The 25,444-nt window shown below is 35.4% G+C and overlaps 2 protein-coding genes across 4 annotated transcripts in view; both read right to left on the reverse strand.

The window, feature by feature from the left end:
- Nucleotides 1-17,976, reverse strand: part of LOC134844299 (lysine-specific demethylase 4A-like) — an 86,911-nt gene extending 68,935 nt beyond the window's left edge. For all 3 annotated transcript variants that reach the window (XM_063860926.1, XM_063860925.1, XM_063860927.1), the window contains exons 1-15: nucleotides 17,704-17,976; nucleotides 17,033-17,211; nucleotides 16,543-16,729; nucleotides 15,419-15,549; nucleotides 13,631-13,787; nucleotides 13,205-13,342; nucleotides 11,817-12,046; nucleotides 11,152-11,376; nucleotides 10,493-10,752; nucleotides 9,522-9,976; nucleotides 7,197-7,262; nucleotides 6,958-7,133; nucleotides 4,379-4,556; nucleotides 3,932-4,150; nucleotides 3,301-3,424 (exon numbers count right to left, since the gene is read on the reverse strand). In XM_063860926.1, coding sequence (XP_063716996.1) covers nucleotides 3,301-3,424; nucleotides 3,932-4,150; nucleotides 4,379-4,556; nucleotides 6,958-7,133; nucleotides 7,197-7,262; nucleotides 9,522-9,976; nucleotides 10,493-10,752; nucleotides 11,152-11,376; nucleotides 11,817-12,046; nucleotides 13,205-13,342; nucleotides 13,631-13,787; nucleotides 15,419-15,549; nucleotides 16,543-16,729; nucleotides 17,033-17,211; nucleotides 17,704-17,892 — 2,914 coding nt within the window. In that variant the 5' untranslated portion in view covers nucleotides 17,893-17,976. The remainder of the gene's footprint in view (nucleotides 1-3,300; nucleotides 3,425-3,931; nucleotides 4,151-4,378; nucleotides 4,557-6,957; nucleotides 7,134-7,196; nucleotides 7,263-9,521; nucleotides 9,977-10,492; nucleotides 10,753-11,151; nucleotides 11,377-11,816; nucleotides 12,047-13,204; nucleotides 13,343-13,630; nucleotides 13,788-15,418; nucleotides 15,550-16,542; nucleotides 16,730-17,032; nucleotides 17,212-17,703) is intronic.
- LOC134844878 (uncharacterized) overlaps nucleotides 1-25,444 on the reverse strand; it is a 527,221-nt gene that overhangs the window by 325,425 nt on the left and 176,352 nt on the right. The window lies entirely within an intron of this gene.

Genomic DNA, 25,444 nt, shown 5'->3' on the forward strand with positions numbered 1-25,444 from the left:
CGGTTTCAATTCTCGTTGTGAGCCAATTTTCCAACGTTTAGTCACAAACAGCGCTATTAAATTTCATAATTCAGAAACTTTTAATCTTAACTTAGGTTCATCTTATCTTAAAATATTTTCTTTAATGTCAGAATACATAATAGACGCATTGTGAATTCTGTCTTTTCACTGAAGTCCTCGTAGAATAATAATTCACAAAGAAGTGAGTAAAAACTGGGCTTGCATAAATGATATTCCATTTCCTTTTTGCAGAATTTCTAAAACCCACTTTTTTTAAAATCTTTTTTTGATTCAATTGACGAATTAAGAAAGCGTCAACAATGTTAACTTATTATTTATCAAATTTCAAAGAACATGTAAGTATATTGCCAATGCAGTACACTAATTGAAAAGGGCCACCAAAGTAGCAGATTAAATTGGTGTCCCCGCAACAAGATAACCCCACAATAACTTAACCCCTTTACTACCGATAATTTGTTTCAAATTCAGTCCTTTTTATAAGTACAAGAGTATCCCAATTAAGTGTATTAATTGAGTCCTGAAAAGCCAGTCTTAAATCACTTGATGCCTCCAGCATCTCAAAAAATTGCATTTCGATTAGTTAAAGAAATAATCCCTCATCCACGCACGCGTTTAAAATAGAGATAACCTACATGGTGCTAATTGAAAATAACTCAAAAATTTTCAATAATTGTACGCAAAATCATACTGCCTTACACTTGAACGATTGTTTTACCATTATATGAGCTATAATATTTGAGTCCTTCCATTTTACTTAATCCTCCAAACAAAACAAATATTAGTGGTATCCGGCCACGAGTATTATCTTAAACGTAAGAACAAAACCACTACCAACTGGAACTGCTCAAAATACCAGACTCATAAATGCCGAGCGACAGCAAATATGGATGGCGATAAATTTATTCAAACGAGGGGTGAGCATAATCACGACATATCTACGTGACAAACTGATGCTCGACAAGTTTTGGATAACATCAATGACCTGAGCGAGAGTAATTCCCCGACCGTGGCAGTCGCCACAGCAACTCAGCTCATAACAGACGATATTGCCACTCAAATAGCCCTACCAAGTAAGGAAAACTTAGTTCGAACTGCACAGCGCATGCGGAAGCAACGAGAACAGGTTTTACAAGTCTCCCCAGCAACAAGAAATTTCGGCAATGTCTCCCCAGCAACAAGCTATTTAAGAACTTTGTAAGATTTGACCGTGAACAAAATGATCACGAAAGGATTATTTTATTCTGCGACCCAGAAATGCTTCGCGTGCTCGAAAAGTCAATTTTTTTGTTAGCTGACGGAACTTTCGAAGTTACTCCTAAAATGTTTTATCATTTTTAATCGATACATGTTAGTCTTTCATGCCTTCTTGCCAAATAAAACGGAAAAAAGATACCATCGTTTCTTAGAAGCTCTAAAACACTTAGCCCCTGGCAGTAAACCTGGAAATCTTTTGCTGGAACTCGAGCAGGCCGCTCTTCAAGCATTTCGAAAAACGTTCCAGAGTCCAAGCTGTCTGGATGTTAATTCATCTGTCTCAAAATTATTTGAGAAAAACTGCGGCACTCGGATTGAAAAAGGAGTACGAAGCGGACCACGAGCTTACATTAGCTCTTGAAATGTTACCCTCACTGGCTTTCGAAAAAGAAAACATAGGAAACTCCTACGATAAAATAGTCGAGGAAATTCAAATCGTATGCGATCGCACCATAAAAGTGAGAAAAAAACCTGAAAAAAGTGACGAACTCTGCCTGTATTTTGGATCTAATTACATGAAAATTTAGTCCCGAACCGAGATGGAAGCAAAGAGTTGCCGCAGCATCCGGTTTGGCAAGAACAACGAATGCTGTGGAGGGCTGGCATTATGGCAAACAGTAAATTTAGTGGTTCACACCCTAGTATTTGGAAATTAATGGCAAACTTGCAAAAAGACGCCTTCCCTTCAAAGACTTAGTTTCTTTAACGCCTCGCACGGGCACCAAATTACATAAAAGAAAAATTACCGAGTCCTAAACGAAAAAGTGCAGAATATTATGCAGGTTTATGAAGAGAAAACTGATTTGCATTTCTTTCGCGATATGGCGAACTCAAGCTAAACATTGGTTCATTTGTTCTTTGTAGATATTTTAAAAATAAAATGTTGTTAGTCAAAGTTTTGAGAAAAGACGTCTCCTTGCAGCCTCCCGGAGACGTAAAAAAAACGCGTTTACTTGTCTCGCATTTGAAAATGCTGTCCCTTAACAATATCCCGGAACAATCGCTCTTTTGGTGGGACAAGGTTGGGACTAGAGCTGGCAAACGTTTTAGACATTGCGTTGTAAGCCGACAGTTCAAAGAAAAATTGACAAACTTTAGATGGTTCGAAAAGTTAGTTAAGTTTTACTTTAAAAAGATTAGTATTTGAAAAAAACTTGGATTAGATCGATCAAAGTTTTGATCACAAACAATTTTCATTCCATAATCCATTTAAGTTCAGACAATTAACCTATTATTAGCAAAAAAAATTTCAAGATCAAGTCCAATTTTGAAGAAATCTAATCATTTTCCGTTAATAATTTGAATCATGCCGATCGGATTAGTTTTCAAATTCGTATCAAAGCCTAGACTATCGGCAATGTCATTTCTGTTCAATTCTAAACCGCATTTAGCAGCTTGCATGTTAATTCGTTTTGCTTCGCAAAAATTTTTGCAATTATAGCTTCGATGTTTACCGACGCTATGCTTTCGAATTTCTTTCAAGTAAGTTTCACTTTGATTCTAACATTTGTATTAAAAAGCGGTTAAATTGTAGTGGGATTATTTAATTCTGGGTTATTTGAGAGGGGGTTAAGAAAAAGCGGGATAAAAAACGCGGGGCGATAAGCTTGGGAACCCGATAATTTGCTACTTAGGTGGGAAAAAAGTTGAACTGTACTATCACACTACGCTAATAAAGATACGAGCAGATAAAATAACTTTTGCATTAAATTGGAAAAGATTTTCTTTCATTTTTTCTTTTGGCTGAGTTTTGCTTAATACAATTTTGAGCTGCTTATCTACTTATTCATTTTGCAAACAGAAAAAGGAAATTGAGGACCCTCCTGATTTGTTGGAGTTGCAACAAAAGATTATAAAAATCCTAGTAGATATAAAAAGTTTTCTTTTCATTGAATTGGAAAAGATTTTTTCATTTTTCTATTGACTGATGATTAGATTTCGAGTATGGTTCATTATATTTATGCGCTGCTTCTTCATTTTCCAATTCGTCAACAGGCAAAATTGGAATCAAGTAATCAATTTTACCGTTAAAGCACTGAAGACATGCGGACAAATATTTCATCTCTCGGTTGGAGAAGAAGTCCGAGTCACAGCTGTCAGAAGATTCACATTGAACTCTGTCATCTAGTCGATGACACACACTGCAATTCTGAAAACAGTGCAAAAATTAAACATAGCCAACAGAAAGTTGGAAAAGTATCAATGAACGCAACTGAAGCAGAAAAAATACTGTCTTGTTTTAAAATGCTTTTCGGAGAAAAAAATATATGCCCTATAAGCTCACCGAGATTCTAGTACAATTTACGATTGACCTTTTTTTGATAAAATGAATCCAATAAGGTAAATCTGAAAACTAAAATCCACTTTCGAAACTAGAAATTGATTACGTTTTTCGTGACCTTTTCACTTTTGCTAATCAATCGTGGAGTTTGCCGTCCTTTAAACAAAGGAAATGACCTGAACTTATAAAAGAAATCAAAATTCAAAACGGGAAAATCAAATTTGGACGTGAGCAAATGTAATAACTTTTTCCTTAAAAAAAGATCACGACCTATAAAAATGTCTTCACTATGTTCATTGATATTTAAAATCGCCGCGCAAGAAGTTCGTAGAAAATTGATTTGACATATGCTTAACTTGAGTTATTTACACTCACCAGTGAAGTGCGCATTCGATCCACTCTTGACAAATCTACCGAATGATGCTGCAGATCCGTGAATAGTGCTTCTGGAACTGCAATCGCGCACGCTACGTGCACCCAGAGTGATTTTCCAGGTACCACTTTGCACGGATGTTTCTGAGAGGGGTTGAAAGTCAAAGGCACTTTAGAAACACGTTTGAAGGCGCCTCCTTTCTTCATGCATAGAAGACAAGTCTACAGCAAAATAATCAAACTGAACATTCGGCAAACTAATTTAAGATAACCTCAACCAAACGTTCGAAAAAATGAATTTGAAATATGTGTTTTCGTAAACGACAAAGATAGAAAAACACATCAAAAAGTTAGATAATAGTTGATTCAAGCTTGAATCAACTATTATCTAACTTTTTGATACCCAATTTTGTATTTTTAGTCGGCTTTTTATTCATGTATTGCTCTTACCGGCATGCTTAATTTTGATCTATGTTCCACTCTTTTATCGATCGGATAACGATGAACATCTTCAGAATCTGATGTGTCACCGCGTTCAGATAAAGCACATGGATCACATTTCCATTCATCAGCTGAAAATTGATCGATTGACACTCCGTAACATGTCGCATGCACTGATACATAGCACCTTAAATAACCTTAAATCGTTGATATTTACAATCATATAAAATCATTAATCTGAACATAACTCAGCATAGCTAAAACACGGCTGGGAAAACTTTTTCCACCGTACATTTAAATAAAAAACTTTCAAAACTGTACTTTTTTCCCAAGACCTGATATAATTATTGATATAAACGTAAGAAAAAAAGCTGGATTATTTCCAGGAAACCATTATGTTGGTGACTTTTTTTGATAACAATAAACCATTCCGAGAAGCCACAAAAATCTTTAAATTGAACCGCCCAAACAAAACAAAGAATGCGATAACAATTTCTAACACTTTCATTTGAGAAAAATGAAACAAACTACCCATACAATCAAGATTTTTTTTTTAAAAAAATCAACGCTTCAATGACAAAATAATTCAACGAACGCAAGGTAACATAAAAAATTATCTCTGAAAAAAATCGAATTTCGAAGCTCTTAAATTTCAAGAACAATTTATGATTGAGCTAACTACAAGAGTTTTCCTGATAAGACATAGTCAACTGACAGTTGGAAAAGAGTAATGAACGCTAGCAAACTGAAAAAAACGTGTTTTTTGAAAAACCTTCAACTTTTGAATTTCGAAGAAAAAAAAGATGGCCTTAAAGCTCTTTGAATTTGTAGAACAAATTTTGATGGACACTTTTTTGTTAAAGTTACGCAATTTGAGAAAACTGTATCAATAGGTAAAACTTATATTTCGCTGAGAAATCTGATTATTATCAAGTTTTTTGTGACCTTTACAATTTTGCTGTTTGACAGTGGAGTTTGCCTTCTTTTTAACAATAGAAATGCACTGACATTTTAAAAACATCACAAGTCAAACCGCGTCTTACATACCACTAATATGATCCAGTTTATTGAGCGACGTTTTTCTTGGAGTAAAAAGTTACTTTTTTTTGCTACCTTTATTCTTGAAATTTATTTAGTTTATGTTAATTCCTTTCTCATGCTTTTGTAATTAAGTTTATTCTAGTCTTTAATTTTAGTGCAGCATCCAGCAATCCAAATGGATTCGTTCGCTGTCCTATCCGAGTTACTAAAAAATTTGTTTAACTTAAACTTGGTTAATATGCCGTTTTGTAACGACGAGAAATTAATTCTTCTTCTTCTGAAAAATCGAAATTGAGCAATAACAAATTTGAAAACTTTTGCCTGAAAAAAAACAGCGAGAACTATATAAGAGTACTCACTACGTTCATTACTCTTAGGACAAAATCATCTCGAGCTATATTGTTTTCAACAAATTTATCGGACAATGTATTAAATTTCTGAAATAATTCTGACCTTCAAATTTTCAAAATACTTCTTTCAAGCTTCGCGTTTGCCTTTTTGTCGGCATTGTATGGGTTTTTCTCTGCAAAATAACCTGGCAAATCGTTGTTGAATGAAACGTTTTTTCAATAGTGCTCTTGACATAAGGCAAAAATGAAATTTTCCGAAAAAACGCAATCCTTTTGCATTGCTCCTTTGTCAAATCAAATGCAGTTTTGAAAATTCTATTGCAGTTTTAACGCCATTTCACTGTCTCAAGGTCAGCATTATTTCAAAAATCTAAGACTTTGTCCGATAAATTTGTTGAAAGCTACAGTGCTGATATAAATTAACCGGACAAAACGCGTTTAACTTGAAATTTAAAACGCATTTTTCTCAAATTGGGTTGAGTTTAGGTGAAAACTTATAGAGACAAAACTTGCTTAGAATTTTAGCAGAATTAATACGGTGTAATTTATTTTGCGCAATTCGGGCCCGAAATTTTCCCCCAAAAATGGGTCATTTTGGCTTTTCTTAGTTGATCAAAAATTACGCCGAAAATACCCAGTCGATCACAGACATAATTATATCAAAATGAGCCCCTTACGTAGCCCAACAAACTTTATGAAGGGTATTTTCTCCAAAAAAAATTGCAAATTGTTTAAAAATTGTTTTTAAATAAGAAGTTGGTATTTTATATAGTAAAAAAAGACCTTTTTTGTCTATCAAACAGTAATAAATTAACTTACACAATATTTTGGAGATTATACCCTTCTTAAAGTTTGTTGGGCTACGTAAGGGGCTCACTTTGATATAATTATGTCTGTGATCGACTGGGTATTTTTGGCGTAATTTTTGATCGACTAAGAAAAGCCAAAATGACCCATTTTTGGGGGAAAATTTCGGGCCCGAATTTCGCAAAATAAATTACACCATGTTAATTCTGCTAAAATTTTAATCAAGTTTTGTCTTCATAAGTTTTCACCTAAACTCAACCCAATTTGAGAAAAACGGATTTTAAATTTCAAGTTTAACGAGTTTTGTCCGGTTAATTTAAATCAGCACTGTATACAAGTCTTCAATGCGCTCACCGAATCTTTCAAATTAGTATGAAACGAGGATCCTACCTTTTGCACTTCAGAATTGGACAAGGTTTTCTCGTGTCTATTTTGATTTCCGAGTATCGATTCAACGCTGTAATTTGAGTCGTGCCTTTAACAGGCGAGCTATTGGCCATCAGTAGTTTTGTCTTCACAAAAATCAAGTCAGAAATCAAAGGTTTGCTGGCTTCAAAACCATCTTGCTGAAAAAAAAACTTACATTACTCCAATTTAAAAATGGCTAGGGAGGAAATAAAAACATTTACCTCATATTTCAATCTGATTTTCTCGTGCTTGCTTGAAAGTTTGTTCTCACTTTCTCTGTAGAACACCTGAAACGCAATCATTTTTCCTGTCTGTTATTTCGTCTAACTGTAGCTCCGATGTAATGCATTCAACTTCAAATTATACACAGAGGCAAAGCGGAATTTGCAAGCAGTACTTTGAATAGAAAATGAGACAGAAATAAGTCGAAATAAATATATATTTTTTGAAGAATACGAATAATTCAATTTCAGAAACACAGTCGAGAAGCACAACTGCCAGCATTAATTCAGTGTGTGTTTACCAAGCGGCTATTAAGCCGGCAAAAAGTGATTAGACGCCCACTGAGCCGAAAACAAAAAACTGTCAAAGAACAAATTGTCATAAAAAGTTTTTGAGCGATTAAGTTTTAGAACTTTGAATTTTTACACCTCCATCGACATGAATTATTTTTTAAAACAACCAACAAAATTTGCCCCTCAGACGACACAAAAAATGATGACTAGGCCAATAAAATATAAACCGAAATCATCTGGATTTAAAAAAAGTTTTTTGAGCAAAAAAACACAAGTCACGGCTAGTAAAACTTTGACAGGACAAAAACAACAACACTTGCGACTACAATAAAATATAAATATACTTACATCTCAATTAAATCCATGATGTGGCAACTAAGCCGGCAAAACATAAGCAGACAAACGAAAGTCAGAAAATTCAATTTTTCTCAGAAAAGTTTCATTTTCATATATACTGAAAAAGAAACAAAGCTCTGCCGGGACTGGAACGCTATACCTCAGGGTGCAAGTTGAGGTTAAAAGTCGAAGGGCCTGGAACAAAATATAACGCTATGCGTTCCAAATAAACTGCACCCACAGATAATTTAGTCAGAGGCGAAGTAGAGCTCCGTGCCACTTGCAATACCACATAAAATAGCATTGCAAGCTAGCAGAAATAAAAAGAAAGCCACCAAGTCCAAAAAAAAACAAAAAAAAAATTCAAAACTACAGCAAAAAACCTTCAAAATGTTACCTGGAATAATGCTCTATTTGCGGAAAACACTTACAAAAACACGATCGACAGCATTTAATAAAAATTCAAAAACAATTATCGAGCGGAAAACTTCCAAGAAACCGAAAACTGGTAAACTCCAGTAGAACCGAAAACAAAATTGTTGTCATGAAAAACTGAACTCAATCTTAGATTACAAAACTTAAGCATTTTGAGCCATCTGGAGGTGAGCAAACAAGTCGTGTTTCCCTTGAAACTACCCAAAATTGGTCACTAAACCGATAAAAAAATCGAAATTGTTGATCATAGATTTTAACTCAGAGGCGAAGCTGCACTTCGCAAACACCGAGAATACGACACGGGTAAAAATCAATAAAACCTCAGTTTGAGCATTGCAAAACTAGTCCAAACCGATTGCACCTTTCACTTTCTTTAATTTCCAAACACTATAACAGAGTTATACTCGAAACAATATCACAAAACCTTTATGTGTATGATCTTCTGGCAACATTACGTCATACAGACAAGCTGCAAATACGGCAAAAAAACAGAAATAAAAAAAACACCTCGGAGCCTATAAGATTCAACTTCGGAGCTCCTGAGAAAAACCATACGTTTCATCCAAGGATCCATAGCCTCTTGGCTTTCATAGAGGATAAAACTAAAGAAAAAAATCTGAAAAACTTAATTCTTCCTTAGCATATCTATGAGATTATTCATCGTTGATTTTAACTCAGAGGCACTTCGTAAACACAAATGACAGAACGACAAAGGTAAAAAAAATCAATTTAACCTCAACTTGAGCATTTCAAAACTACTAGTCCAAAACCGATTGCTTTTATTTGTAGATCTACTGGCAACATTACGTCATACAGGCAAGCTGCAAATACATGCGATAAAACAAGAAAAGCCACAGCAAATTCAGTACTTCCACAGCAAATCTTTGAGATTATTGATAGTGGATTAGTGAGATAATTGATAGCGGATTTGAACTCAGAGGCGAAGCTGAACTTCACAAACACAAACGACAAAAAATTAAAGAAAGGTATAAATAAGCCTCGTATTCGTCATACTTTTCATGTGTCAGGTTCGTACCTGCAACCTCGAGATTTGAAGCATCTGCGCAAGAGCCAGAGAAATTAAGCTACACTAGCTACCAATAAAGCAGAGAATAGATGCTAATAAAATTTCCAATGCTACAGATCGTGATTGTTGCGAAAGTGCCACCTAATGAGTCTTTTCATTTGCGACATTGAATGGAAAAAGTAAAGTCATATTATTACACTACGCTCGCTGACGAAATCAAAACCTTTTCTAACCCTGAAGATTGAGCAGACAGCGCATTTGGGCCATAAATGTGAATCGGATAGATTCATGGACACCTCTATTGGCATGCAGGGGTCATACTGGTCATCAAGTGCAGATTGCAACTCATCATCGGCACTTTGAGATAAACCATTTACATTTTTCGATTCTACGTAATCCTTTTTGAGCACTTCTTCTTGCTGATTGAGAGGATATCTGTCTGCCTCGTTAGTAGATTTGCTACACAATATCGGCATTTTGTTGACTCTCAAACTAGTTAGGTAGTTGTCATCTACACCTTCTTGTTCGGATTTAACTGGCGAATTGTTCATGTAAATTGAACAACCAGCTATTGATTTCTGAGGCGTCCCAGAAGCTGACGAATTGAAAGCATCAAATACGTTTTTGACTTCTGGTTCTTCCACAGCTTCGTCGCAGTCCGATAGCTTTCTACTTCCAGGGATTATACCTAAAACTACACAGCTTTAAATTTTGTCACGCATTACAGGTTTTGAACAAAAAATGCGTTTTTTAGTCCCGAGGTTATCCCATGTAATGATATGTTTTTACAGAATGAATAATTGACTTTTTAAAAAATGATAGCAACATCCTATTGCAATAACTATTTGTTCAAAATTTTTTCAACGTTGGTCGTCCAAATAGATGTCATAATTTGATACCCAGAGGGATTTCAATCTAGACCATCTTACCAAAATCATCCATGATATGAAAAGACTCCTTTGTAGCAATGGTTCAGAATGATGCATATGAAAAAGCGTACATAAAACCTAGACCAAAACTGAGACTCGCTAGGTGTAACAAAATAAAAAAAAGTTTTTCTTTGAAATTTTACTAAAGAGCTTGATTCGAATTGCTGGTTACTTTCCACTAATAAACTGTAAGCATCAAACATGACGAAAATTATTTCTATATTAACTATGAGGTCTGGAAAAAATTATCTTCAACAATCATTTAGTCGATTTACCAGGCGCCTTGTTGCTATAACCTCCCAATGAATGTGCGAACTGGTACAAAGGTTCAAACAATTTCGCCAGGTACTCAACCGCACAACTGTTAGACAAGAAGCCAACCACATTTAACACTGAGTCTTCCTCTTCGTCATTGGTCATCTGTGGTAAGTCTAGACCGCGCACATTGCGTCTCATCTTCTTCCAGAACAGGCGACATTTCTGAGGAGTCAGTTTCCAAGGCACATCCGTATCTGATGAGGTCAACTCTGATTGGCTGAAACTCATATTAACAGGCTAACTTTCTTGAACTGTCAAAAGACAGTCAAAAACAAAACACCGGGTGAATCAAAACAAAAAGGTTTGAATTGCTATTGTATGAGATTTGGCTTCAAGCTCATACGAACACATTAAAGCTAAAAGCAAACTCTATTTCAACAACTATTCTATTTGATGAATCCCTCTCAAATCCGCTCCTGGTTTATTTGAATTTGGCGTCAATTTTATTATCGTTAACTGAAATCTCAATTTTCGCTATAGAGAGAGTGAGTTTAGAAAGTGAGTTTTAAAATGTTAATTTAAAAATTAAGTCAACCTTAATGAATTGAAAGCATAGTAACGCAAGTGCTTAAATATTCTGCACTTACTCTGTCGTTATTGCCAAGTCGGTTATTACCTGTTTTGATCGCCGTGGCAGTTATCATCCGAGGCCAGCTCGGTTGAATCTGATCGATCACTATCGCAACCGTCGTCCACAAGAAAATCCACTCTCGGTCCTCGACGCTCTTCAAGATTAAGCTTTGCTGACGTCAGACAGAGGTTCTTAGGTAATCCGTTCGTTTCACTTTCGTTTGAAGCGTCTTTTTTTCTTTTTCTATTCGACGAAGAATTTGTCGTAAAGCTGAAACTTAATGTTCTTTCAAAAAGGGAAGATTTTCAAATTTAAACTGAAAACTAAGGCCAAAGCTTAAAACAGATACAAGGCTGCGCAGAACAGATGCTATGAAATTTCCAATGCTAGATCGTGATTATAGAAAAAGTTTCACCAAATAAATGAACACTTTCCACGTCCAATGAACACATTTATTTGCGAGTTAGGATATAAAAAAAGGTTTGTACTAATACACTAGCTGCTCGGTAGTGTACTGACGTAAATTTGTGAAACCTCAAATCAAGATGAATAAAATTATTACCCGAGGGCTAATGGCTCATTACAACCTGAAAACCAGTTTAAAATATCAGTCTAACTTAAGCAAGTTATGACTTCCGAAAAATGTAACTGTTCTGTTTTTGAACTTCTGTTTTAAACAAAGTGGTTACTGTGCAAATGCATGAACTCACTCAGTTCCTATTTTCTCTAGTGTGACTGAGTTAGAAGTGGATTTATGTTGTCCTCCTCTGTTGGAAGAAAGTGACAGATGTACTCTGGATTGAAGCTTTGGGTAGTGTAATTTGTGATAATCTACTCTGTTCTCGTCTGTTCCATTGCGCCATCTGAAGTATCTCTCCGGCTGGTAAAGTTGCACAAACACATCCATGTCTATCTTCACTGCATCCTCACGACAGCCGCACTAAGCAATATAAAAAGAACAATGAGAAACTTGATCAACTAAGTGATTGAAACTAAAAATAAATTACGCTAAACGATCGGTTTACAATAACCACTAATAAAGAGAGAGAAAATTCTATGAACATTTCGATGCTACATATCGTGATTATAGCAACAATGACACCAAATGAGCACTTTTATTTGCGTGTTAGCTTGGAAAAAGAGTAGAATCATACTAATACACTATAGCCGCTAGCACGCTAAGGTAAGTCAAACCGTGAATAATTAAACTTGAGCGTCAACAAATTTTAACCCTAAAAAAAACAACCTCAAAACCTATATAAAAGTATTCACAATGTTCATCGACTCTTATTCAGCTCTTGGGTATAACCAAAACCAGCGTGTTGCTGCGCAAGTTAGACAGAAACTTCCAAACGTAGCCACAAGACAGTCAATGAGCTCGTGGAAACAAAAAAAAACTGTCTTTTCAATTTGTTAAATATATGAACTTGAAAAATACATGACGTAAAATTCTTGGAATTGTTTTAGGACCGATCGAGATTTTTTCGATATAACCAACCCAATTAGAGAAATTTAGCAGACAAACGAAAGTGCCACAATTCAATTTTTTTCCGGAAGTATTTGGTCAAATTCATGCATACTGAAAAAAACAAGAGCCGGCCCCAGACAATAGGGTGCAAAGGCAACCGCGTTACTTCTAGACGAAGTGAGACTGGAAGTTTTTAAGGTCCAAAAAAGCAAGTTCAATTTCTTACAGATCTGTAAAAAAAAAGTTGCTTCTGGAACAAAAGTCTAGTTCCCGTTTACAAGACACTTGCTGTTGCAAGAGTAAACATAGTTAACAGACATTTGGAAAATGTCATGAAGTCAAGGAGACCTATTTTAAAAATATAAAACCAATTTTCGTGTTTTAAAAATAGCTTTTTGAGTTGCAAGATTATTTTAGAATTCGCCACCATGATAAAAAAAATAACCCAATTTGAGAAAACTGGAGCAAAAGCTAACATTTGTATTTCGCTGAGAATTCTGAAAGTTTAGATCCATTTTTGAATAAGAAATCATTCGCGTTTTTTGGCACCACTTGAACTTGTTGTTATTGTCTATTATACTATTACTATTTTGTATTATATTGTTCTTTTAACAAGACTGTTATACTAACATGGGTCGCCCATTTTCCGAACTCGATCCATCGTTCGGTGGCAAAATTAGTGGCTTCTGCGCAATTGAATCCATGGTTGAATCCTTGGTGATATGCAAACGGAAATGTTACAACAATTTCTCCAGCTCTTTGAACAGTCTAGAACACAGTTCATATTTGGAACAGTATCAATTTGGAACAGCCAACAGAAATACACTTGCGCGAGAAAAGAAAAAAATTTGATTTTTAGGGGTTCCTTTTTGTTAAGTTCCAAATTTGCGTCTTTGCTCCTCTCATAAAGATAATAAGTATTCGTGCCAAATTTTTTTTTAAGGATCGGTCCTCAAAATAGAGGCCGTAATTAAGTCCCAAGAGCGATTTCAGTGCTGAAAGAGGAACCATCCAGTTCATCTAATGCTATGGCGAATCAAGATGAGTTTCGCTCACTTTGGAGCAAGGGATGTTTTCTTTCTTGAGGAAGCTGGGTGATATGATTGTAGTCTTGTGTCTCAGGAAGTTCTCACACATTGTCCCTTCTGTAGGCGCAAAACGACCCTTAGCCACCACTTCAAAACGCTTCCCGTGCTCGGGCGGGATGACATACCTATAAGCACATACTTAACACAGAGGCGAAATTGCACTTCGCATGCACAAGCAAAAATATGACCGACAACGCTACTGGGAAAAACTGAATGAGTAAAACTTTGAGTCTCAAAAATTTCTTAAGTGACACACGCCAATTATGAGTCTACATAATTGCTAATTTACGCAAGCTAGCTATGACGAATTAACAGTACCAGTCAATTTGAAAATAAAAAATACCAACTAACATGCCTCAATTTATAGAGCGGACACATTTTAACTTGCATACGATAAGTTCATTAAAAACATCCGACCCTGCCCAGGTTCGAACCCTCTTATTCCCTGCCTCTACGCTACAGATCCATGATACTTTGAAGCAAAAGTGGCTGTACTCAATAGCTGGTTATTGATAAAAATGAACACTCGAACTTTCGAAACTAAAAATCGATCACAATTTTTAAGACCTTTTTGCTGTTCGATATTGAAATTTGGTTTCTTTTTGACAAAGAAACTGAGCTAAACTTGAAAAAAAAATCATCCGTCAAACATCGAAAAAACGTCATATCTCGAAAACTAAAAGCGTTTTAGCTGTCACATTTGGAGGCAAAATTCGCAATCTCTGAGAGTAAAAGCATTTTAGCAGTCACAATTGGAAACTTTGCGATCTTTGAGAAGGCCCTGACAGCACCCAACTACAGGGTTGTCCAGTCGAAACTTGTTGTATTTTTTTAATTTATGTGTCATATCCCAGAAACTACAAAGAGTTGAGCAACCATATTTGGCTGGAAGATTTGCAACGTTTGCAAGTACTCTGACAACGCCTCACTACATGGTTTGTACTTTTAAATTTCGTGGAGTTTCTGGTATCTACGTTCTATTGACAACTTTTAAAAATCATGACACGTCATACCTTTAAAACTATAAGCATTTGAGCAGTCACATTTGGAGGCAAAATTCGCAAACTCTGATAATACCTTGATAACACCCTGATAACACCCAGCTACAGGGTTGGTAACTACAAATTTTGGGATTGTTTTGAAACTTAAAAAAACCCACAAAAATCGTCGTATCGTAAACTAAAAGGATTTAAGTATTCTTATTTAGATGCTCAATTTGCAATCCTTTATTACTGGTTACCGACTAAAAATTCGAGGAAGTAGCGCATCTATTAAGCCTAAAAATTAAAACTTTGAAACAATTTTTCTAAAAAGAGCCCAAATGGCTCCGTGGAGAGGTAACCCACGCCCAATTTAGGAATTTTCAGGAAATCAACATCAAGTTTGTAGGTTTCTACCAGTTTACCTTAGGCAAAAATAACTAACAAAAAAGTTTATCAACAGTTCGGTAAAATGTTTTGATTACATCGGAGTTTGTTGATTTCTTAAATAAATCCGCCATTTTGTTTATTCAAGATTAGGGCAGCAAAGCATGTGATCCCCATGGATGCCCTCTCTAAAGTATTATGCATAAATGTTGTTCAAATTTAATTGATGTTCATCTATACCAGAGAAATAAATTCCTCTACTTTCAATTATTTTATAAATGATTTAGAACTATCTTAAATGGGTTTCGAAAACCTAGAAAAAAGAAAGAAGCAAGCGGTGCCGGTTAGAAATCCCGAGTCAGTGCCTTCAGTAGACTTTTTCACCTTACCATGTCTTGGGTTCTCCGTAGTGTATGTAATTGATGCTGTATAGATCCATATCTTCTGTGTGCCAGGGAAAGGTCGCTTTCCACATCCCATAGTACAAGTAGGGAGTGTTCACACCCACTATGCGAACATTCTAGAACAATGCTTAATGAAAACAAGTATAACCAATTGCTGAGTAAGAAGCACAGAAACTTGCAACCACAAATATCACTGCAAAAAAAAATGGATGGGTTTTCGGAGTGGTTTACAAAAAAAATATATATCTTACCCTTTTTCATAATAAAAAACTTCTGATTTCCTAACAAATTTTGGGGGATGTAGGAGGCGCTTATTAGCTTTTCTCTTTGTAACTGCCGTACAAAATTCATCGCAAAGCATTCTCTTAGCTCCAAATTTGTCCGAAAACCTAAAATATTCAAACCACTTTTTCACGAGACTGAATAATGTTCTAAGTAAATTTAAATATCAATCGAATCACGACGAAAAAGGCTTAATCACTTCCCAACCCGTCGTAGGATTCGGAACAAAAACGAGTGATTGAAAAAGATACTGAGCTTGAATTTGAAAAATGAGGAAAAACGCGAGCGACGAAACGAACTTATTCAACAAAAGAAACCATGACCAAATTAAAAAGTATAACTTGCGTATAAGGGTTTAACACAGAGGCGAATTTGCGTTTCGCAAAGACTAGTGAGAAAACGACAAAAAAGCAGCTTCATACGATGCAATAAGAAAAAGTATAAATACGCCTGGAATTAGTAAAAATTCGTCTACGTCTCAGATTCGATCTGCAAGCTAGATATCATGTATTTCGCGCACTAACCACTCGGCCACGGACGCTTAATATAACGCAAACATTTGCCACAAATAAAGCAGAGAACAGATTCTATGAAATTTCCAATGATGCAGGTCGTGATTACAGCAAAAAAGCCACCAAATAAGTGAATACTTTTAATGAACACTTTTATTTGTGAGTTAGGTTATCAAAAAAGAAGGCTCGTTAGTGTAAAAAACCATTTAATCTGCAGTTGGCATACATTGACAAACAACGCAATAAGAACGCAATACATTGACCATTTTCAGCACTCATTATATAATAATTTCAGCACTCATGGTCGCGGCTTGCCTGCTTGGAGACTATGTCCAGAAGCGAGGGTAGTCTTTGGAAATTCCACACATCCCAGCTGGCATCTGTGACTGTGTCGTCTATGTCTGCCCCATAGATGGGCTGCACTAGTGTCATGTTGCGCCAGTACTTCCTCTCCAACTCATCCCAGCCAGCCTCGTCCCGTGTGTGTACTGGTGCCATGTATCTAGAACCAAAGGCAACAAGTTACACGCATACAGCCAAAAATAATTGACAGCTCATTTAATTATGGTTAACTTTAACTTAAGAACCGGCAGCTTTCATTGCCTTTATGCTTTTCTAGAAACCAATTAGTATGTAATTTGCAAGAACATCTTTATATTCACACTCGGTGACCAGTTCAAATTTATCAGACAAAAATGGCTTAAAATAGGACCAAATTGCATTGAAATTTACTTAAAATAGTTTTAAAAAAAACGAGTTCAGTTACATAAAACGACAAGTTTTAATGATCGATTGCGCAGCTCACTTGTCAGACATGGCCATGTCTCTGAAGTGTCTGACAGTGATCTTCTTGGACAGCAGAGTGTTTATCTGTCTGTACACTCCTCCACTCCCGTCCACCGTCTGTCGGATGGGATTCTGCACTTGTGCACTGTCGAACTGGGAATAGTCAGTCTGTGGCATGTACTCCTTAGGAGGAATGATCTGCAAGAACACCCACCAAAACACTATACAGGTAACAGAACACGATTGCAACTAACACAACAGCCAGCTAACTTCAGCTAGAGCATCACACTAAGCCAGCATAATTAATCATTTCATTATCAATTCTAGTCGAAATAGGGATTGCTACATTACCAAGAGAGAGAGAGAGAGAGAGAGAGAGTGAGAGAGAGAGAGAGGTCCAGATGAACAAACTTCAGTATAAAAAGTAGGTTCAACAAGGGTGGAGTAAATTCCGATGGGAGGAAAAAATGTTTTTTTTTAAAGAAGGTAAGCAAGTTAAGGTTTCTCTCTGATAATTATCTTCTGCCTAATTTAGTATCCTTCTAACAAGATGATTCGGTCGAAAATTCTCAAGCAAAGCACATTCTGATACAAAAAGTAATATGGGTACAACTCATGATCAAAACTGATTTGTACTTGTCATTCCATAAAAAGAGTGATAAGTACAAAAATTAATTAAGACTTACATACTTTGCAAATACCGGTCTTGTGTGCTCCCATCGCCTCCGCTCTACGAATGCAGGCCTGGAAATCCTGGAACTCTTCCCAAGATGGTCTGTAAGTGAACACCGGAAACTCCCCGCCCCCACTCAGACATTTGCTCACACCTTCTATCTCAATCCCTTCACAGCTACTCCACTTCTGTTGCCAACTTTCCATGCTAGACTGCACTACCCTCGAATACGCAGAGAAGCACGACCAGTAAAAAGACCAAACAGGCGACCTCACATTTCTTATCTAAAAAGCCTACTATTAAGCTACTGCATGCCACTTGAAACGTGCCACAGAACTGAGGAAACCTTTATAAGCTTGGTAAACTGGGCAAAGTAACCAAAGAAATAAAACAAACATCTATTGAACCATTTTTCTGAACTTGAGTTAATGTGGGAAAAACTAGCAGGGTAGACGCTGAAAACACTAAAGCGTTTACATATCAGGATATATAATCAATGTGTAAAACTATATTAAAAAGGAAAACTAAGTGTTATTCAACAAAACGAACACCTCAATTCCATTTATCAATCTAAACAGTTTTTTGCCACAGAAGAATTCCACAGAACAAAACGAACACCTCAATTCCATTTATCAATCTAAACAGTTTTTTGCCACAGAAGAGTTTTTCAAAATCGATCAAATTGCGATTTAAAGAGCGTTAAAATGGTATTTCATGCTACTTCATCTGATGAATTGTGGTAACTGGTTTGGAGTGGAAAAAAAACACCCGAATGGAAAGACTCTTTCAGTGGATGGAGCAAAAAACAGTTCAAACAAGTAAATAGAAAACAGCAGTAAGCAAATGTTAGACCATAAAAATCAGCGATTAGGAAGCAATCGGTGAATTCAGCAAAAAAATACAAGCACTGCAAAGCTTCCAGCCACTTGCGATGCAACAGAATTAAAGCATGGCAAACTAGCCGACCAAAAATAAAACACAGTTCTCAGAAAAAAAACGCTATGAAATCAATTAGGGCAATTAAATGATAATTGATCACCGAAATAAACTTACAAGGCGGTAACAAAGCCGACAATACCTGAGCAGAAAAATAAATATTTGAGCCAAAAATAAATCTAACTTGAAAACTCAGAAAAGTTTTCAAGTCCCACCTCATAACATGAAATAACGATCTTGTTCGAAATTGGACAGCTTAGCGAATATAAAATAAATCGAAACCTTTAAATCCGAAAAAAGCGAGAAAAAGAACTGATTACTGAAATCAGATTTGGTAAATTTATAACCAACAGAAAAAAACTTCGAATCGAACAGGCATATAAAATGCAGACATTCTCAAAGTTTGTCTCTTAGTTGACGAAATTACAGAATTTGAGTCATTCTGTGAACAAAGTTTTTACGGAAAAAATCTAGTACCCGGTTGCATGGGTATTATTGAAAACTCCGAGCTCAAAAAAGTGAACTTGTAAACGATTGCTTAGAAAAACGAACAGAATAAAAGCTTGCTATTAAGATATCATTGAAACTTCTGGCCAGCAAAAGCTAGATAATTTTTAAGAATACGTACTGATTCAACAGGTAATGCGTATTTTGCAACACGTCTAAGACTGGAGTTTTCGCAAGTCTCTAGTGATTTGCCTAACAACATTATGAAGTACCGCTTAAGCAGGGGAGGGAATACCTATCACGTGGTTTTTTGCTTGCACCCTTAATCTCAGAATTTGCAGGGCCGATTTGGAGAGAATGAGTAAATTCCAATTTATGGGTCAAAATTCCCAGGGAGCTGAACGTTCTCCAGGCCGTAGATAAGGTAAAAAGAGACTAGCGGAATATGCAAAAAGCAGAAGGAAAACGCTGATTTTCCATTGATACAATTTTGGTGAAAATTGTCGGAGTGTTTTTCAGAAAGCGAGACATTTTTGAGAAGGTAAGCGTAATGCATTAAAAAAAGTAATTTTTGAATCGGTTTTCAACCCTTTCCTCTATCAAACTCAGTTTTATCAGTGTAAAGAATCTTTATCAAACTCTGTTTTATCAGCGATGCATCTAACGAAATTTGAAGAAAAAAAACTGGAATATTGGATACTTTTTCCGAAAAAAGTTTCTAAAAACGGTCAAAGTTCAAAAAATTCTTTTTCCGAAAGCAAGATAATTAGGGGCCCAGCTAAAGCTCGAAGTACCGCTATAGCTGGAGGTTTGATGATTTTTGAATTTGTTATACTAATGTGGAAAAAGGTAACTTCAAAAAATCAAAAATTGGGCTTCACCCAAAACCTTGGTAGTTTCTCTGATAAAATAAGAGACATTTTTTGAGAATTTGTTATTTTCTTTGTGATATCAGATTCGGGATAGCAAGTTTCAACTTTTGTAAAAAATTTCAAAAAAAACGGTCAAAACATCATATTTTTTTCCGAAGGCCATAACTGTTTGTGTAAGAAAAACTGAAAGTAGCCATTTATATGGAGGAGCTTCAAACAGCCTGTTTTTGGATTTAACCCAAAACTCAGATTTGGAAGAGTCAAAATTCAGAAAAGTCAAAAAGTATTAAAAAAACGATCAAAAAATATTTGACTCTTCCAAAGACCAGGGGAGTTTTATGCAGGGGAGTTTCACCCAACCTGTTCTTTCGATTGAAATCTAAATCTCAGATATTGGACGGTAATTTTCGAGAACAGCCAGTAAGTTTCAAAAAACGGTCAAAAGTCACAAATATGACTGTTTCGAGGACGATAACTATTTTGGTTAAGAACAACCACGATCTTTTTTTCCATTGAATCCAAAATCTCAGATTTGTGAGAGTAAATTTTGAGGAAAGTTCAAAAACATTCAAAAAGCCAAACATTAGACTTTATGCAGCAGAGCTATCCAAAATCAGCTTTTTTATTGAAATAAAAATATCAGATTTGACAGGGTACTTTACCAGGAATGTCAAAGTTTCAAAAAAAGCCAGAAAATCGAAAACCTGACTTTTTTGAGGAAAATAACTTTTGTCGAAGAAGTTTGTCTTTAGCCACTAAAGCAGGGGAGCTTCTCATAATTAGTTCTCTCCATCAAACTCAAAATCACAGATTTGGGTGAGTAGCTTTCGCGAAACGTTTCAAAAATGGCCACAAAATAGAAAACATGAAGTTTCCGAGGGCAATAACTTTTTTCAAAAGAATATGGGTGCAGCCGCTTATGCATGGTAGCTTCCCATAGTCCGGTCTATCCATTGGACGCAAAGTATCAAATTTAGGAAGGCAGTTTTTTGATAAAACGAGAAAAATCTGGTCAAATATTCCCCGCACAGCCTTTTTGAACGCTGTAGAAAGTGATGTAAGGTAGAAAAAAGACTAGCGGATTAAGCAGGCACACCGAGGAGGTAGCAGACTTTCCATTGCTTCCACTTTTTAGAAAATCGACTCAGTAGCTTTAAGGAAAAACGGAAATTTTTGAGGCATCAGAATTTCAAAAGCATCTAAAAAAACCGTTTTTAAAATACCTTTTTTATCAAACAGAAACTTTTTTGCTTCTGAAAGTAAGTCGAACCCGAATCGGAAGAGAAGACTCCCAAAACCGGATTTCTCGATCGACCACTTAACCTGAGAATTGGCGAGGTGGTTTTCCAGAAAAGTCAAGTGTCCAAAAAACAGTTCAACTTAAAAAACTTTCATTTGTTTTAAGGAATAACTTTTTTCGAAAAAGTATTCATAATTTTCCGAGGGGGCCATAACAAAAATACTTGTATTTGTCAGGATGCTAGGCAAACCTGCCAAGCAGGACATTTGAATACCAAATTAGCAACGCAACAAAACTTACGAAGCGGAAACAGAGCCGACAATTTTTGAGCGGACAGCAATTGAGTCGATTTTTGATTAAAAGTATAAAATAATTCAAGTCTCAACTGGAAATACAATAAAAAACACTTGCAACTAACATGACACTTGCTTAAAGTACATAAAGAAAAATCCGCGATGTGGCAACAAGCCGACAAAACTTGAGCAGATAAACGAAAGTCCGAGAAATCAATTTTTACCGAATTTTTTTTTAATTTACACACATACTGAAAGAATAAGGTCCACCGAGATTCAAGCCCCGGACTTGAGGGTGCAGAGGCGATGGCGTTAGCTCTCGGCCAAGTGCGAAGCAACCTGGAGATTTTAAGATTCAATAATAAAGGAAGTTGAAAATTTATCAGAAAACTTGTTTGCGGAAAAAAATATAGCTCCCGATAAGAGACACTTGCTTTCTCAAAAGTAACACATAGGCGAAGCGGAGCTTCCCACCACTTGCGATGCAACACAAACCTAAAACATAGGCGCTACGCGCAATACACCGAAGGCATAGAAACTGAAGATAAAACCAAACAACTTGAACAACTAATAATTGAAGAATAACAGTTCTAGAACAAAAAATCGTACTAATACATGTATACACCAAAATTTTGCTATATCGAGAAAGAGCCTGAAATAACAGTTCTAGAACTAAAAATCGTACTAACACATGTATAGGTTAAATTTTTGATATATCAACGAAGATCATAAAATAACACTTCTAGAACTAAAAATCGTACTAACACATGTATACACCAAAATTTTACTATATTGACAAAGAGCCTGAAATAACAGTTCGTGAGCTAAAAATCGTACGAACACATGTATACACCAAAATTTTGCTATATTGGCAAAGATCATGAAATAACAGTTCGAGAGCTAAAAATCGTACTAACACATGTATACGTCAAATTTTATCTATATTGACAAAGATCATGGAATAACAGTTCTAGAGCTAAAAATCGTACTAACACATGTATACACCAAAATAAATAAAGATGAACAAATAAAGAAACAAACATACGCAATCACGTGACATAGCGCGATATAGTCCAGCCACATGATAATTGATAACTGTGGACGTTATTTGTCGACACTTGACAACAGACAACATTAAAAAAAAACCCGTTACACGATACCATAACACCTTGACTAAAGTCTTCGGTGTAAAAAGTCAAAAAAAAAATTCAGACGTTGAAGAAAACAAGGTGAACTAAAATTTTGAATGTCACGATAAAAAACAACTACGGGCGCAGCTAACGCAGGAGGTACGGGTTTGATATTGAAAGAACTTGCTATACTGACGCAGCTCGAAAAGTATGATTTTAAAATTGGACTTTGCCTAAGACCTTAGATGTTTCTTTACTAAAATAAGTGTGAAGAGTCAGAAATTTCGAGATCAATTTTCCCAAGGAGTTAAATTTCACTTCCAAAAATTTAAAGAATCGCCGCTTCTGAGAAACAATTATCGCAACCTGTTCTTTCAATGAAGTTTTCATCTCAGATTTGATTGTGTTACTATAAGAAAATTCAAAAAGTTTCCAAAAAACGATCGAAACTTCTAAAAAACGTTTAAAAGACTTTCCAAAATCCATATCGTTTTTCTGAAAACAGCAGGTTATGGCCGCTTAAGCAGAGAAGATTTCTGAAGCCGGGTTTCTCTATTGAACACAACTTGAGAATTGGACCGGTAGTTTTCGTTTAAAGCCAAAAAGTTTCCAAAAAACTGTCAAAGATTCAAAACTTTGACTTGTTTGAAGGCCATAATTTTTTTCTCAAATAAACTGGGCATAGCCAATTATAAAGGTAAGCTTTTAACAACCTGTTCAATCGATTAAACCTATAACATCGGATTTGGCAGAATAGTTAGCGAGAAAAGTCCAAAAAACGGTTAACTAATAAAAAATTTGACAATTCCGAGAATCATAGCCGAGAATCATAGCTTTTAGTGTGAAAAAATGATGCAGAAACGTTATGCAGAAGGCAATCCTGCAACCTGTAATTTTAGTTTTAGGGTAATTTTAGAGAAAACTTTCAAAAAAAACAGTCACAAAATCACAATTATTACTTTTCTAAGGGCCAGCACTTTTTGAGTTAAAAAAATTGGGCGTATTCGCATAAGCAAATGAGCTTCCCGAAACCCGTTCTGAGAATTGAACCCATTCCCAAATTTTTTTTTAAAAAATGGTAAACAAAAATTTGAATTTTCAGATGGCGACAAATTCTTGTGTAAAACTTTTTGTTAGTGTCCACTAATGCATAGCAGCTTCCCACTACCTTTTATCTCCTTGAATTCACAATATCGGATTTGAGAGATTAGTTTTTGAGAAAAGTCTAAAAGATTCAGAAAACGGTCAAAAATAAAAAATTTGACTATTCTGAGGGCCATAATTTTGTGCAAAAAAAAATTGGTCGTTACCACTTATGCAAGGACACTTTTCAAAACGGTTCAATTTATAAAACCAGAAGCTCATTTGTGAGAAGAGCAATTTTCGAAAAAACAAAAAAGAATCTAAAATATGGTTCGAATATTAAGCCACTCTTTTTCGAAGGTTGTAGACAGAGACTCTATGGTAGTACACATTCACACAGTGGACTAAGCGGTCTTTCAATTAATCCCCCTTTTTAAAAATCAGGAAAAATTTCTGAGAAAAACTAAAATTCTTGCAAAAAGTCAAAAAAAATCCATAAACAAAAAAAAAATGAAATATCAACAAGACGATTGGCAAACATAGAACCAATTTGAAAAGTGCACAAGAAATCCAAAATGGCTAAAATTGTGTTCATGTTGACACGGCCATAGGTCAGAAGGCCGCTGAGAAATAGGCCAAATTAAATTTGGCCGAGGAACTTTTTTAGCGAAACAAAAAAAGTAAATACGAAATCAAGGTAAGTAAAATTACAATATGTAGGCATAAATCAATCACTAAAAATATCATGAAAGAAAAATCGCACAGACAAAAATCCAAGAAGCGACAACTAAGTCGACAACAGATAAGCAGACAAATAATTGGCCGACAATTTTATTTGAAACAGAATATTTACCGTTTGAAAAAAAAAAACAGTTGCTGGTCAGATTCGAATCCACGACCTTTGCCATCCCAGACATTTTCGTTACCTCCAGGCTAATTTGGCCGGAAACGCCAAATTATTTCAATGCATTATAAAACAAGGTAGAAATGTGTCCAGACGTCCAGTGAGCATAGTTGTTTACGGGGAAAAGTCTGGTACCCGGTTTCACTTTCAATACCCTTGCTTATCAAAGGGTAATAACAGAACTTAATTTGTTTCCAAATGCAGAAAAATTATTCACAACATTCCAAGAAAAAATCTCAGCACTTAAACAACAAAAATGCAACTCAAATAAATTAAAATATTTAATTTCCCATGAAAATGCATAGCGAATCAAAATGAATAAAACATGACAAAAAGTGTATTGCGAAAAAAAAACAAAATATTTTTGATTAAAAACGCCGCAAAATTAACATAGCCAATAGACAGTTGGAAAAGAGTCAATGAAGACAGTTGGAAAAGAGTCAATGAACTCCTAGAATTTCAATTTAAATTAATGATTGACACTTTTTTGATTTAAAAAAACTATATTTGAGAAAAGTGGATCATTTGGTTAAAAAAATTGTATGCTGCTGGAAAATCAAAGAAATTAAATCAATTTTCGAAATAAGATGTCAATCACGTTTTTAGTGACCCTTACTTATTTGCTTTTCAAATATTAGAACGACCTATATTATAATCTTCACTAAAATCTACGCAAAAAAAATCCAGTTTGACATTTTTCTAGTAAAAAAAAAACAAGAAGCACGATCGAAATAGTCGTCTTCATTTGGTTTAATGGAACAAATTAGATTGCCGTAACGCTCCTTTATAACAAATAAAACTTATAACACAGACACTGTTTTGATAAAAATCAACGTAGTTAGAGATAACTGGA

Source organism: Symsagittifera roscoffensis, chromosome 4, assembly GCF_963678635.1.
Source record: "Symsagittifera roscoffensis chromosome 4, txSymRosc1.1, whole genome shotgun sequence".
Lineage (NCBI taxonomy): Eukaryota > Metazoa > Xenacoelomorpha > Acoela > Convolutidae > Symsagittifera > Symsagittifera roscoffensis.